Source organism: Lycorma delicatula, chromosome 2 (genome assembly GCF_047948215.1).
Source record: "Lycorma delicatula isolate Av1 chromosome 2, ASM4794821v1, whole genome shotgun sequence".
NCBI lineage: Eukaryota > Metazoa > Arthropoda > Insecta > Hemiptera > Fulgoridae > Lycorma > Lycorma delicatula.
In genome coordinates this window covers 13,917,656-13,934,110 of record NC_134456.1, presented here as the reverse complement: position 1 = coordinate 13,934,110, position 16,455 = coordinate 13,917,656, and the positions used below count along the sequence as shown (strand labels likewise).

Below are 16,455 nucleotides of genomic sequence, written 5' to 3'. Positions count from 1 at the left end.
ACTTAAGTATATTAAATTCTGTTGCATTTTGTGTAAGTAGGACAACAGAGATAGCAAGAATCATTAAGTTAAAATAGAATGGCCAAAAAGAGAAATGTTGTGAGTACAGCAGTAGTAAAACCTAAAATTTTACTTTCTGGCACTACATATTAAGCTCGGTTTAATGAAAAGTTTTGTTTTACGCAATGGATTGTCATGGGACTGGATTTCACTTTCTAAAGCAACAAGTTCCCTAATACAAGTGATGCTAAGATAAAGGAAGTTATATTTGTTGAACCACAAACAAGAAAACTAATGAATGATGTTGAAGAGAGATTGAATGACTGTGAGATTGTTGTGTGGAAATCTTTTAAACAGGTTGTAAACAACTTCATTGGAAATCATAAGGTAGATAACTACAAAGAAATTATAACTGAGCTTCTTAAAATTTATAAAGTACTTGGGATGTAATACATCACTAAAGATCCACTTCTTAGATTCTCATATGGACTTTTTCCCTACAATCTTGTAGTTGTGAGTGACAAACATGGAGAATGCTTTCACCAGGAATTATCCACCATAGAAGCATGCTACCAGGGAAAATGGAACCCAATAATACTGGCTGACTACTGCTGGAATCTCAAGACTGATATCTATAGCAAACTATTCCAGATAATCCAAAAGAAGCAGATTTTAAGCATGTATAATAATGTTATACTATCATCACAGTGCCTTTTTCTTACAATAAAAAACAGAAACTATGTCTGATAGAAAGAAACCACTTACATATTTGAAATCAGCATAATCAATATTATAAGATTTAGCTTTTAAGATTCGTCTAACAAACAAAAAAAATAAATTTGTTGTCCAGTGTAATTTATTAATGATCTCAGTGAATTTACTTAATAATTAACTATGTGATTTTGTTTTACTTCAAGTGCTACAGAATGAATTTAATTCTTTTTTTTTTGGGAAGAATGATATTTAAAATTTTTTACTCTCCAATGAGAATACTGTTTTTAAATCAAAATTTAGAAGTAAAGTTCTTAATAATCAGAATAGATAAAGCAGACTGAATAAACTTATGAATGAAGAGGCTGATAAACAATGTCTAATTATTACAATGAGAGTGGCCTGAGAAAGTCTGCCCAAGTTACAGGAATGTCAATTCAGCAAACATCAATAATAAACAAAGAATTGCAGTCTCTGCTCTCCAATGAAGAATACATTTCAGGAAGAGAAGAATGTCAGAATCATCTTCAAAAAAAACTAGGGTACAGGTGGAAATAACTCAAAACGATTGATATGTTTTAATGGAAAGTTCTGATGTACAAGGAAAAAACACTAAATACAAATATCAACAAACTGTAAAAAAATATAGGGATTCAAATAGAATTATTGAATTTACAGGCAAATCATAGTGCTTTAATGGGTACAAACATTGGATTTCTGAACAATAGCAGTACCTGATTTAGTAACCAATGATAGATGACCGACTACTTTAATATCATTGTTAATTTAAATGAAACAGACAGTACATCAGAAGATACCCTGAGTAATTTGTACGTATTTCTGATAAGATTTAATCCCATTTTTACTGTTACATCTCATTGACCATAAAACTTAAATTTTTTAATAAGAATTGTTTTTGCAAAGAGTTTGTCTAAAGGAATCATAGTTTTAGGTTTACATAAATTACCCCATATTTAGTTATTTATACCAGTGTTTTGGCAAATTTATCACCAAAATACTCGCCGGTAATGATAATAGAATGGAACTTATGAATAAATGTGCTAAAATATAAGTATTATAAATTATAATGAAATTTTAAAAATGCTTAATTAAAAAAATTACTAATATAGCAATAAGCAACATAGATTATGTCATAATTAAAATAATATAAATAAAACTTTTACACAATTTAAATTAAAACAACAAATAAGAAAAAAGAATTATAATAATTTCTTCTGAGGAAATGCGAATATTTTTGACATAAATAGTATAATATTAGTAGAGCAAGTGCCACTGTAATTTATTTTTAAATTATTAAAAATAAAACTGAAACTGCTTCAGCCTTTCATCCGTAACAGAAGTGACATATTTTTTCATGTTTTAAAATTCATAGTGATTAGGCTTACATTAGTATATTAATAAAATTTAATTCTGAAATGAATTATGAAAACACATAAATACTGTAGAGAATTAAATAAGCTTGATTACAATATTTTTTACACATTTGTCAAAAACAAATTACACTGTTTATTTGTGTAGTGCAAAAGTCTTGCGCGTTGAAGATCAACTTTAAAGTGCCCATTACAGACTTTATTGAGAAATAGTACATTATTTTTAATTGATGTATTATCTGGATATGTGTGATCTGACAAAAGTCTGTTTTGGTAAGTGATGTCCTAATGTATATGAAATATTATTAAAATTCTTTGTTTCAAAAATATTAACGTAACCAGATGTCAGATGCAGACTTAAGTCCAATTATACAAATAGGGTACAAACAAATCTGGTATTAGATGTACTGAAATACAAGTAATAAAACTCACTTTTTTTGGAAAGTATATATATATATATATATATATATGTAGTAAAATACAGTGATCTTTTAAATAATGAGTTGCCATGGTTATATTTCGCTAAGTACAAGACATTTTATAGAATTAATTTCATATTTCTCAAATAACTAACAGAAAATCCAAACAGTTAATACAACAGGTTTAACTACACAGTTTTTAATCATATGGACTAATTAAATTCTAATAAAACACCCAGAATAATGAGTTTTACATACAAAATTATAAATCAACTGAATCACTCAATGTTTCAGAAAAGGTAAACAAATTTAGATTAAATACAAAAAAAAGGGTATGATAAGAAGTATTAAAACTATGTAATCGTTTATTTCATGTGAATATATATCATGTTTCAGTGTATATCATGTGAATGTACTATTAGTGAATATTAAGGTAATACTATTTATTATTAAATTCAGCAAAATATTATTTCTAGATGGACCGAGCTTCAGGGTAGTTTTAGACCAAGGTTAAGGGGTGTTACACTCTTCAATCACTGCTCCAAAAAATATTTTGTTTCATCATATTTAACAATTAGAAATATACAATATTTTTTCTACTTACTGTGTTTATTGTAATTCATTAAAACATTGTGATTCACTTTGATTACATATAATATTGGCTAAAGTGATTTTTTTTTAATTGTAACATTTTTTCCAATATTTGGTCAACTACTGCATACATATGCAACAATAATGTATAGAATATACCCAAGAAAATTCTGATTTCTACTAAATGCAAACATGATTTAAAAAAAAAATTGAAATACGAGGTGTGATCAAAATATACGGTGAATGAATTTTTATAGCGGCAACTGCCGACGCTACATCCATATGCTGTAATTTGTCCAATAGCGTGATCAACTGAGACAGGCAGGGACAAGTTGTAACAGTTCAAGCTTGCCAGTCAGCTGTCAGAGCCGCTAGAGTGAGGTTGTGTTTATCGTGTCTATCGCTCAACATGGATTTTGAACAACGCATTAACATTAAGTTTTGTTTTAAGTTGCAAAAGAGTGCCAAAGAAGCTCACGAAATGTTAGAATCGGTGTACGGCGATAATGTGGTAACTTTGAACTTGTACTGTGTACAAGTGGTATGACCGATTTAAAAACGGAAATGAGTCTGTTGAAGACGAGCAGCGTGCGGGACGTCCAGTAACCTCAAAAACAGTTGAAAAGTGCAAAAAGTGGAAACAATGGTTCGTTCAAACAGGCGAATGACTATTAGAGAGCTATCAGAAGACCTTAACATCTCGTACGGATCCGTTCAAAGCATTTTAACTAACGAATTGCAAATGAGACGAGCGAATGCAAAATTGGTTCCCAGACTTTTGAGTGATGAACAGAAGGAAAATCGTGTGTCAATTTGCACGGAGTTGAAGAGTCGTCTTCATGTAGATCCGGACTTCATGGCCAAAATTGTAACTGGAGATGAAATTTGGGTCTATGGCTATGACCCTGAGACCAAAATGCAGAGTTCCCAATGGAAAACCAGTTCATCTCCTCGCCCTAAAGAGGCACGTCAGTCAAAATCCAACATCAAGGTCATCCTCGTTGTTTTTTCGATAGTGAGGGCATAGTGCGATCAGAGTTCGTTCCAAGGGGAACAACTGTAAACTCTGAATTTTATAAGGGTGTACTGCAATGTTTGCGAAACGACGAACAAGAAAGCGACCAGAAAAATGGACCAATGGCTTCCTTCTTCACCACGACAACGCGCCGTGTCACACCTCGCTTCTCATTCGCGAGTTTTTGGCCGAAAAAAGTGTTCTTGTCTGTCCACATCCGCCATACTCACCGGATTTAGCACCATGCGACTTTTGGCACTAACCACAAATTAAAACTGTGCTTAAAGGAAACATTTTGACACATTGAGAGGGGCACGACCGAGCAGCTGAAAGCCCTTCCGAAAGACGCCTTGCAGAAATGCCTCCAGTCATGGAGTCAACATTGGGATAAGTGCATTGCTAGCCAAGGACAGTACTTTGCAGGAGATTAAATCGAATTCTATGTAACCTTATTACTTTTTTTAATAAAAAATTATTCATCATATTTTTTGATCACACCTCGTACTTATTAAACTTTTTCTTTAATTTCCAAAATATGCTTTTGTGACTTTTTTAAATTGTAAAATTATACTGTTATTCAGCAATATGTTATGCAGATAAAATAATTGAATTTGTCATAATTTATAAATTAAAATTTTTGAAAATAGTTATAGGTATAATTAAAATATAATTTTTAGAAACTTAATAAACAAAAATATTTATAAATCCATGTGTTTTTTTTTTTTATTTATAAAAGGCGTAAATCAGTGAGCTTAATTTTTTTAATGATTTTCTGATGAAAGTGGACAGTAGGAATGGTGTATTGTTGAAATAGGGAACTAGCCTATAGATGCAGCAATGTGTGATTGATTCGGAACTGATTGAATTCCCAGTGTTTAAAAGATTAAGCTAAAGTGTTAGTTACGTAAAATGTTTAACAATGATTACTAGAAACCTTTATAATTCCAGTAATTTTTTTTGCATTTTGATAATATTGTTTATTATCTTGCCTTACTATTTTTAAGTTCACAGGCAACACATTGTTTTTTTCTTTGGTATAAGTAATAAACGAGAAAATGGAAGTAGTAAGATGAAGAGTGATAATTACCAAATGTTTTCTGGGTTTCTCTGTAAGTTGAAAATTTGTATTTGTGGTTAGTTATACTTATCAGTAGGATACAAAATGGTATGAAGATGCTGTGGTCTTGAATCCTTTTTAGTTTCCCTATGACTGTTAGAAGAAACTGTCCTGATGTGCAGGCATAACCATGTTGTTTTATTTGAGCACTAGTATGAGGTGACAATTCTACTACAGACCATTCTTTAAAAATTCAGAGTATAATGGATGATTTTTTCATAATGGCTCTTAATATGTTTTCATAAATTGTTGTAGGAGAATATTATGATATACTACAAAAATATCCCCACTGTTTTCAGTATTTGCAATTATGAAATGGAGAGCTTTGGTTAAATTTTTACATAGCATAATATACTCATTATGATTTTATGCATGGCAGTTGGTGACAATGATTATTTAAAAATAGAAACTTATTAAAACCAACCAAACCATATTTAATATTTTCATAATGCTTTCAGTTGTTTTTGCTCTTTCATCTTTAACTCTCCTCTTGTTTTCATCTTGGCATCAGTTGATGTTACTGCTGAGGATAATTCATGATAAATATTGTGGTTTTATTATTTATTGTGTTAAAGCAGTGAATGTAGATTATTGTTTAATGTAAAATTAGTTAAATATTGGTAATTAAATAATCATATGCTTTAAATGTTTTAGATTCTTAAAAACATATCCAAAATATATTTTAAGTGCGAAGGAAAGAATCAGATTTAAAATACATTCAAAAAATTTGAATTCGGCAATTTGTAGTTTATCAGAGACACCAAAAGTAATCATAGTAGGAGCAGGTATAGCAGGCTTATCTGCTGCAGAAAGACTGATACAATCTGGATTTGATAATGTAACAATACTTGAAGCTACGGAAAGGTATTAATAATTAATATTTAACCTTTAAATTTTATCTACTAAAGTATAATAAGTATTTCAAAAAGACAAGATTCCATCCATTCAAAACATAAATGATGAAATGTAGTTAATAAAAAAGTCCCCTAATGAACTAAATTAGTTTTAACAATAATAGTAGATAACACTGGTGTACAATAACATTTTTAACAATAACAAGATTGTAATCTGTAAATATTACTGATACATCATCAAATCTTAAATTATACTTTAAAACTGGGAACTAGTATAATTGTGAATGATCCCAATGCTACTGTACTGATGTCCAGTAATGGTGTAAAAATGAATTAGTGGTGATAAGTAGTAACTTTAATGAATAAAGAATATTTCAGTATCTAATTAAATCATCCATAGTAAAAAATAATACAGCGTCCATCTTGAACTTATGATATAATTAGGTTTAGGTCAATCTGTCTATTTAATGAAACTCTAAAATTAAAAAGACTTCTATAATATGAGGTTAAGAACCCATAGGGTAAAAAACTAGTGACTCAGTAAACAAGTAGTAAAGATAACTAAATTACCTTGCGTAAAATAATGAGTATTGTAATAATCATATAAAGGGCACTAGAAAAGTTTTTTCAATGTGATGGAATGGATCATCACTAGCAGTTACAATTAAGCATGTGTCTAGATAGGTCAAACCCTAACCCACCAGGTTGGTCTAGTGGTGAACACGTCTTTGCAAATCAGCTGATTTTGAAGTCGAGACTTCTAGGTTCAAACCCTAGTAAGGCAGTTACTTTTATACAGATTTGAATTCTGGATCGTGGATACTGGTGTTCTTTGGTGGTTGGGTTTCAATTAACCTCATTTCAGAAATGGTCGACCTGAGACCTGTACAAGACTACACTTCATTTATACTCGTACATATTATCCTCATTCATCCTCTGAAGTAATACCTGATGGTGCTTCCAGAGGCTAAACAGAAAAATAAAAAAAGAGGTCCCAACCTGCATTGTAGCCACTCTAGTCACTATCTCAGAGTCATTTGCTTTTTAGCTGTGTTAGTGAAACAGGTAGTGACATGGTGTCATGGTCGAATACCAAGCAATTTTGCAACTGGGTTAAGTGTTCAGTGTTTAGAGGAAATGGCTCCTGTGCTTTGACAGGGATTGTTCTCATCACACACAATATTCACTAATATAACAAATTTGAAAGAGGGAATTTTGGCCTTGGCGACATTCCAAGGTCAGGTCAACCATCTTCATCTATAATCTGTAAAATATTGGCATCGCCATTGGTAAGGACATCCCTGGTAGGGTCTTTGATTGGTCTATGGTCGATGACTGTTCTAGCGATCATCGGTTGATACCATTTGAAATAGCGGATGAGCTGCGCGATGGCCATGAGGGACACTTTACTGTTTACCGGGGGCGCTTCCTGCATAGGAGAGCGGACTGGCCGAAATTATCCTCTTTGTTGGAGTCCAGACCGGAGATTTTTTCTCGAGACCTTGGTGGCATGCCATTAGATGTCCTGCCCAGAAAATTTCACTTCTGCGGTGGTGGCGGCGGCGGCGGCTGAAGCCGCCATTCTTAGAGGCACTGGCCGGGTACGTATATCTGGTTGGTTGTCTCGGAATCTGACACCAATGAAGCAGTTTGTGAACCGACTCAGAAGGGTTGCGCAACGAGAGCGTGATCCCAATCTACGTGCGGCCCTACTGCAGATTACCGCAGAGCGAAGGCTAGGTACTTTCATAGCATTAGGTCCTTCAAGCGTAATTCCTGGCGCTCTTTCGTTCAGGGGCAAGGGAATAAATACCCTTGGAGTGCTGTGTATAGAGCCCTTGGACATAACCCCAGGAAAGATGTCCTCTTTTCAGCCTTGTCAACCCGCAAGGGTGTGGTAATTGATAAGGACCGTGTCCTTAACATTTTGCTGAATGATTTGCTCCCGGATGGAACTATGGTAGTGAGGTTTCATAACACCGGCGTGTCAGGCGGGAAGTCGCGATTTTCGAGACACGGAAGTCACAATCTTCTGAGATCACTGAGGCGGAAGTCACAATCTTCTGAGATCACTGAGGCGGAAGTGGTGTGCCAGGTGATCTGTAGTATGGCACGGCACAAGGCCCCCGTATATGATTGTATCACAGTAGAGCTCCTCGTCAGAGCGCTTTCAGTAGTCCTTGGTCCTCTAACCAGAATATATAATAGGTTGCTCTTCACCTGCCACTTTCTAGCGTGTTGGAAGCGTGGAGACTTGGTGTTATTGCTCAAACGTGATGACAAAAATCCTACTGTTAGTTCTTTTTACCGTCCACTAACACTCTTGCCCGTGATTGGCAAGTTTTTGAGAAGGTCCTATATTTACGTATTAATGTTAGGTTGGCCACTGATCATTTTCTAATGGACAACCAGTTTGGTTTCCGACCGGGCAAAAGCACTGAGGATGCCATACTAAAGATAATGGATATAGCTTCCTCTAGTCCATGTAAATATGTATTAGGGATTTTTCTGAACATATCCGGAGCATTTAACAACTTATGGTGGCCCTCTGTCCTGTTTCAGATGCAATTGCGTAAGTGTACACAAAATGAACTTGAAGTGTTCTCAAGTTATTTCAGCCATCGGACCGACTGTGGAGTCCCCAACATAAGATGATTTTCAGGCCAGAGATAACCACAATGATGTTGCATAAGGGCCGATTGGCTGCTACCCGACGAATCCGGGTCCAGATGGCTGGTCTCCCCCTTCGGTACGTTACGACTCAAAAATAGCTGGGTGTTAACCTTGATGAGAATTTTCGGTTCAAGGAACATCTACTATATGTAGAAAAAAGGCCGCTAATGCTTTTCATGGAATCCGTAGTCATTCATCCCGATTGGGGGTTGAATTACCGTACCATGCGTATCCTTTACAAAGGTGTCAGCAAAGGTATTATGCTGTGTGCTGCGTACCCAGACAGGCGTCTGGGTTCACCGCATAGGTTTTAGGTATTGCGCGGACAGTTTGCTGCGGGTCCAGCAACTCCTCTTGCTGGCTGTTATAGGCGGTTACAGAACAGTCTCGCGGGAGGCAGTCTGTGTTATAACCAAAGTCAAACCGATAGATATTTTAGATAATGAGCGTAAGGAACGCTAAATTTCCAAGGTAAATAACCTACTGACGTCAGAACGAAAGCAGGAGATTGAAGACCGGGGTCTTGCGTCTTGGCAGGTCAGGTGGGACGAATCTCCCACAGATCGCTACACGCATGGTATATTTCCTATAGTGTGTATATTTAGGTGCGATTAGATCTCCCTCAATCGGTATATCACACAGTTTCTCTCCGGGGATGGTGCCTTTCGGGAGAGTTTGGCTAGGTTTCGCTTGGTGGATTCGAGTTAATGGCCGGATTGCGGGACTGATGATACAGTGGACTATGTCCTCTATGTCTGTTCCCGATACGAGATCGAACATTCACGAGCTGTTAGGGAACTTGAGAGAATATATTCCTTTCTGGATCTCCGTACCAACTGGATGATCCGCGAGGAATGTTCTATAGTGGCTGGTTTTCTTCACGCCCTTGCGGTGTGTAGGTCTGCAGAAGGAGTTTGATCGAGGTACTCTATCGTGGCAGGATCTCAGGTGGCTAGGGTTCTGGCTTAGGCATTGGATTGGTTGGAAGTAGGCGCATTGGCAATGTTCCACGGTTATATTGGTATTGTTTGTGATTCGCTTTGGGGCTTCCGCTGGTGGGGGTGGCCGCGCCGCCAGGGTATGTTACCACGTGAGCGGTTGGGACACGTAAGCCAATGGTGTATGGCACCACGCTTAGTCCTCTCACGCTGTTAGGTAAATTCTAGGAGCTGTGTTAGGATACTGGTTGCTAAACTGTTCGAGGCTCAGTAGCCGTTTGTGAAACAGACATTCGGTCTTATGATTTAGGGCGACCGAATGGGGTGGTGGCGGGAGAAATGTCAAGCAAACTAATGAAGTCCTCCTCTGACCAGTATCGCCTCTTTTAGACGGTTCTCCATCATCCTCTCGAGTAATTTACAGATGTTATTAATTAGACAACGTTTTGAACGAAGACGCTCCCACTGCACTAGTCTTCTTTATCAACACGAGCTTCACTAGCTTCCGTTGCTCCGTAATGTGCCCTTGTCTCAGTACAGCGTTCATCGACCTGATGGTCTCTACTGGTGCCTCATCCACCAAAATCCGCACAATTTCTTCCGGGATCCCATCCGTGCCCAGACCCGGATGGGCTCTTCAGTACGGAATGGCGGGATATTCTTCACCTCTTTCTTCTCTTTGGGTGGTTCCTCCCGGTTTGGAAACAGCGCTCTCACCGTTATCCTAACTTGTACTTCAGTTAATACCGGCAAAGGTCGACAAAGTTTCCCAACCACTAGTTGATAGACACGACCCCAATGGTCGTTGTCGATGTCAAGGCATAATAACTCCTTCCAAGATTTCCTGTTCGCCTGTTTAATTGCGGCTTTCAAGGCGGCATGAGACGCTATATACTCTGAGCGGGTACGTTCCATCAGTACAGAATTACCTCTTCGATTAGCCCTTTGGTTAGTCCTCTCCTTGGCCCATGCTTGTTTGTTCAGCCGCCCAATCTCTTCACACCACCAGTACACGTGCTGCTTTCGAGGCCTGCTATAGGTGACTCCAGTTATTCTGCATTCATCTTGCACAATGTCCCCAAATTCTTCTGGCGCTACTGTCTCCGCTAATCATTGACGTATTCCCTGCGCAAACTTCATACATCTCTTCTTAGAAGTGGCCAGTTTCGTCACCGGTGTCTATTCTCTGTTGGGCCTTCGAATCGTACCGAATCATTAGATGATCCAACAGGCTCTCCTCCTGCAGGAACTCCCAGTTACAGTAATCGCCGATGTTGTCTCCGTTGGTAAACGCCAAGTCGAGCACCGAACGCGACTCCAAACGTGCCAAAAAAAAGCACTTTTACATTTAATGAAAAGATTGTATTTCAATTCCAATTTAGACAAAAATTTTCCTTTCACTGTATAAAATCCGTTCTACAAAATTGAAGTCAATTCAATTCAATTCATGACTGGCAAATTTGAAACCTTTATACGTTTCAAAATATACGCTTTATTGTTGAATTGTTTCTCCAAAAAGCCATAGAATTCAGCCAGAACCCTCCTGCCAAATTTTATTTACATCTAAGAGAATATTTTACAGATTTTCGTAAAATTTACATCATTTTAAACAGAAAGTGTTAATGAGTAATGGAATAAAAAAAAAAACAAAAACAGTACTGAAAAAAATAATTTTTTGCGTTCCCTGTCCCCTTAAATAGAATGGACCTAATTTCATTTTCTTCAGAATAATTTTTTAACAATATTGTGTGGTTATCTTTTGAAATAATCGATATTGCAGCTGTTTAATTATTGCCTCATTGACCTTTTTTGACACTGCAATATGCTACTGGCATATTAATACGACACTGAAACCTGAAGAAGATAATCTATTTTTGTTAGTTGTTTAAAATTATTTAATAAAAATAGTTATTTATTTTTAAAGCTACCAATACAACAACGAAGACAATGAAATTGCTTCCAATTGGATTATCTTCAGGATAACTTTTCCCGGTTGAGGCAAAATGTTGATCCTTAACTGTATTAACATGGGGTTTGACCAACGACTAACATGGGTAACATATTTGAAGGAGCTGAAGGTAAAATGTCTAAAAATGTTAGACATGCTGAGAGTTCTGTCTAATACTAGTCTGGGAGCCGATCGTGTATGCATGTTGCGTTTCTACCAAGCTCTGGTCCGTTCCCGCTTTCCTTTCTTTTTCCTGTTTAGCCTCCGGTAACTACCGTTTAGATAATTCTTCAGAGGATGAATGAGGATGATATGTATGAGTATAAATGAAGTGTAAGTCAAAAAACTTACACTTCAATGGTTCTCAGTTCGACCATTCCTGAGATGTGTGGTTAATTGAAACCCAACCACCAAAGAACACCGGTATCCAAGATCTAGTATTCAAATCCGTGTAAAAATAACTGGCTTTACTGGGACTTGAACGATGTAACTCTCGACTTCCAAATCAGCTGATTTGGGAAGACGCGTTAACCACTAGACCAACCCGGTGGATTGGTCCGTTCCCGCTTGGATTACAGCTGCGTAGCTTATTTGTTGGCACGACGAGCCACCGCTCTAAAGATGCTCAATACCGTCCGTCATTCATTCATCCGACTTGCAATGGGTGCGTTTCGGTCAAGCTCCGTGATAACTTTGCTGGTGGACAGTGGTGAGTCGTTTCTTTGTAATAGATGGAAGCAAATGATATGCTCTTACGTGGCTCTCATTAAAGCACAACCAGATCATCCAACTTCTGATGTGGTAGTCCCCAACTAACATGTTAATCGTTACCAGGGACAGCCTAGATCTACTGCTCTGCTGGGCATCAGAGCTCAGCGTCTTTTCTCAGGTCTAGGTATATAATTTCCTTCAGCCCTTACAGTTGCTCCATATTACTACCCACCTAGGCGGCCTTCTCTCGTTAATTACTGTTTTGATCTATGTCGGTATAGTTAAAAGAACACAAATCCGGTTTTATTGCGAAACAAATTTTATTATAAGTAGACTGATTCTAGATGCTACAGTTTATAGCATAGTTCTAAAAACGATAATTCTGATGGGTGTGCCTTTGTGGTTAATAATAGACAATACATATTTGGTCTCCCCAGCATCACCAGCATTTTCGTTGTGGAGCAACGTAATTATTATTAAGAATAATGTTTGCCTTAAGAATAATTATCCCAACATTTCGACTTGTACTTATTTGCTCGGATTCCGTAAGTGCCTTACAGGCGACTAGTGACGTGTACTCCAGACATCCTGTTATGTGAGATTCAGTCTGCTACTTCGCAAATGACCAGACGTAACACAACGGTGTGCTGCAGGATCCCCAGCTATATTGAGATTTCAGGCCATGAGCGCGCTAATAGTGCGGCAAAGGAGGCCTTGTTTCCAGCCTCCTTTCACCGAGGAGGTTGAAGATCGCTTCAAACGATCTTGTTTGTTTCCTGAAGAGGGTATGATGACTGCCAAAGTGATTGGAATGCTACCATGAACAATAAACTTCACCCAATCAAGCATTATATCACTGTGGAGCTCCTCTTGAAGAGATTACCGCCGAGAGAAGGTTATTATCAGCCGTTTACAAATAGGGCACACTAGGCTCACTCATGGATATCTGATGACGCAAACGGACGCTCCCCTTTGTGCTCGCTGTTACTGCCAACTAACAGTGCCCCCACATCATTATGTATTGTATCTGTTATGTGGCGTCGCATCGCAAGTTCAACCTAGAGGCTAACATTCGAACCATTTTAAGGAACAATAAAACAAAGTTAACTTATGTTTTACGATTTCTTAGGGCCGTCCGTTTATATTCACATATTTGAATTATTGTGTTTCAGTTACGTATGCCATTTTCTGTAAAGCAGATGGTAATTTTATTATCTTAATCAGATATGTACATCTTTGTGTTTTTATTTCGATTTTAGTATACGCAACATATTCTTTCATTTTAAGATACATTTTAATTGTTTTTAAATATTTTTTTTGTTTTAGAGTTAGGAAGGCCGAGGTATTTGGGATGCGGTTTCGAGTCGGTCAATGGCTGGCCATTGGTCAAATATAGCTCCAAACGCTATAATATGGTGGATGGCATAGTAGCCGTTTGTGGCACGGACATTCGGTCTTATGCTTTAGGGCGATCGAATTGGGTGGTGGTGGGAGAAATGCCAGAGAAATCAAATCTCCTCTCAGGGGATTTATTAGAGGCGTACTTTAATTTTTTTCAGTCTGTTATTACTTTGAATATACGACTTGAGAAAATAAATAGATTACTGGACAACAGCGCAGTACGAATCGTTTGGGGTTTAAAAAATAGAGCAAACAGAAAATGATTTATCCTTGAAGAAAAAGTCCTCACTTCCTTCAATAATTGTTTCTTATTGATAGATATATGTGTGTGTAAATATTTAGATAATTCCTAAAGTCATGACTTCTATATTCAACATAGTAATTAAAAAAATTTGAAATAAAACTGGCTTCTAAAAGCTTTAAAAAAGAATTCAGTGTGTATATTTGATAAAATCTCTTTGAATTTTACTTAATGAAATAGATTCTTAATACCTAAACAATGTAAATACAAATTAAACAGTAACAATGATAATAAAACAAAGAAAAAAATGTATTTATTGGCTTACAGTAATTAGATCTATGTTAATAGTTTAAGATTTTATTGAAGTAAATGAATTTCAGTACATCTTTTTAATTGAAGATTATCTTCTTTTTTATTTGTACAGATAAAAAAATTATTTATTTTTAATTGGATTTAGATAACTGAAAAAGATAATATAAAAAATGCAAATTTGTTAACGTAGGAAAAACTGGATATGTTTCAGACCAGGAGGCAGAATACACTCGTGTTCGCTGGGACAATCAGTAGCTGAGCTCGGGGCCCAGTGGTTATCAGGTAGTACGGCAGCAAATTCCATTGTAACGCTGGCAAGTCAAGAAGGGTTAATGCATCCAAAATGTATACACAGTTATGATTTCAAAAGCGGAAATTATATTACGAGTGAGGGAAGGCAATTAAATAAAAATTTAAGCACACAAGCTTATTTAACTTTTAGGCTGATAGAAGAACAAGCTTATGCATTATATAAATTTAAAACCGGTGGAGGATCGCTGAAGGATTTTTTTTCAGTTAGAATCAATCAGGAACTGAGTAATTTTCCAAAACATCAACGAGAAGATGCTAGTCGTATAATGTTTGGTTTGACAAACAAAATTAGTAATAGGTGGGGTGCTGATATTGATGATTTGCGTACCGAAACGTTCGGCAGTTTCAAAAAAATAAGCGATGAAACTATTGCATTTTCATCTGGTTTCAGTGGTGTATTGGCACCATTGATACAAAATATACCAGATAATACCATACACTATGAAAAAGATGTAAAAAAAATTCAATGGGGCGATGATGTGTGTGAAACAAGAGCAATTGTTTCGACAAGTGATTTCACAAAATATTTTGCTGATTTCGTAGTTATCACCATTTCTCTAGGCGTTTTAAAAAAACAAGCAAGAATGCTTTTTAGTCCACAATTACCGGAAGAAAAAACAAAAGCCATTCAAAAACTTGGCTTCGGGAATATAGTAAAAATATTTGTAGAATATAAAAATCCATTTTGGATCCCGAAAAAAGGAAGAATTAAATTTGCATGGTCAAAGGAAGAGTTAAAGCAAAAAAACAGCTGGATGAGAGGTTTGAACTCTTTAGAAGAACTACCAGGCAGCAATAATATTATGATGGGGATTGTCGCAGGATCTTATGCCAATGAAGTTGAAGAAATATCAGACCTGCAGGTAGTAGAGTGCTTGACGTACATGTTAAGACAAATTAGTAAAGATACTACGCTCCCGTATCCGACTAGTATTCTAAAATCCAAATGGGGGAGCTGTCCTTATTTCATGGGTACGAATAGTTATTTCCGTAAGGGATCAAATATTGAACATATGGAAGATCTCAGGACTCCAGTTCCTAATGGAACAATTAGAAAGGGGAAAAAAAATGTTTCGATTCCAGTGATATTTTTTGCTGGAGAAGCTACAACTCCACAATTCTTTTCTACGGTTCACGGGGCAAGATTAAGTGGACTCAAAGCAGCAAAAGACATAATCGATCTAACAGTGAAATATGGTGGACCTCCTCCAAAATTAAAAGTGACACATGAAAAAAAGGAAAATATTGATGAAGAGAATGAATGTTGTAATTAACTGAAGAAAAAAGTTAGTTTTTGCTAAAATGTGGATTGTCTGTCTTGTCGTTGTAAAATATACATTCCGAATTATAATTACGCACTTAAATATACTATTTATACACACATATGTACATGTTTAATTTAAAAAAAAAGATATTGTGTTAATACGCACTTTATTTTATTATACTTTCCATACAATAATTACTAACTTTATACATTATACTTTCGAATAATAATTTTAAATCGGCACAACAGCAAGTCTTTTAATCGCTAACTATTAACTTGTATTGTTGAAATTTTTCTTTGACGCAAACAGTAGTTATTTAGTGTTGCCGCTAACTTGGATTTTCCCTCCCTAAACTTTTATTCTTTTTCCTGTTTAGCCTCCGATAATTACCTTTCAGATAATACTTCAGAGGATGAATGAGGACGATATGTATGAGTATAAATGAAGTGAAGTCTTGTACAGTTTCAGTTCGAGTGTGTCCTGAGATGTGTGGTTAATTGAATCCCAACCACCAAAGAACACCGATATCCACGATCTAGTATTAAAATCAGTGTAA

General features: G+C 36.2%; 1 protein-coding gene across 1 annotated transcript; it reads left to right on the top strand.

Annotated features, from left to right (window-relative positions):
• The first annotated feature begins 1,086 nt into the window (after nt 1-1,086).
• Nucleotides 1,087-15,908, top strand: LOC142319836 (peroxisomal N(1)-acetyl-spermine/spermidine oxidase-like). The gene is made up of 3 exons (XM_075357509.1): nt 1,087-1,253; nt 5,899-6,108; nt 14,534-15,908. The coding sequence occupies exons 1-3, from the start codon at nt 1,087-1,089 to the stop codon at nt 15,906-15,908; spliced, it is 1,752 nt and encodes a 583-aa protein (XP_075213624.1).
• The last annotated feature ends 547 nt before the right edge of the window (nt 15,909-16,455 follow it).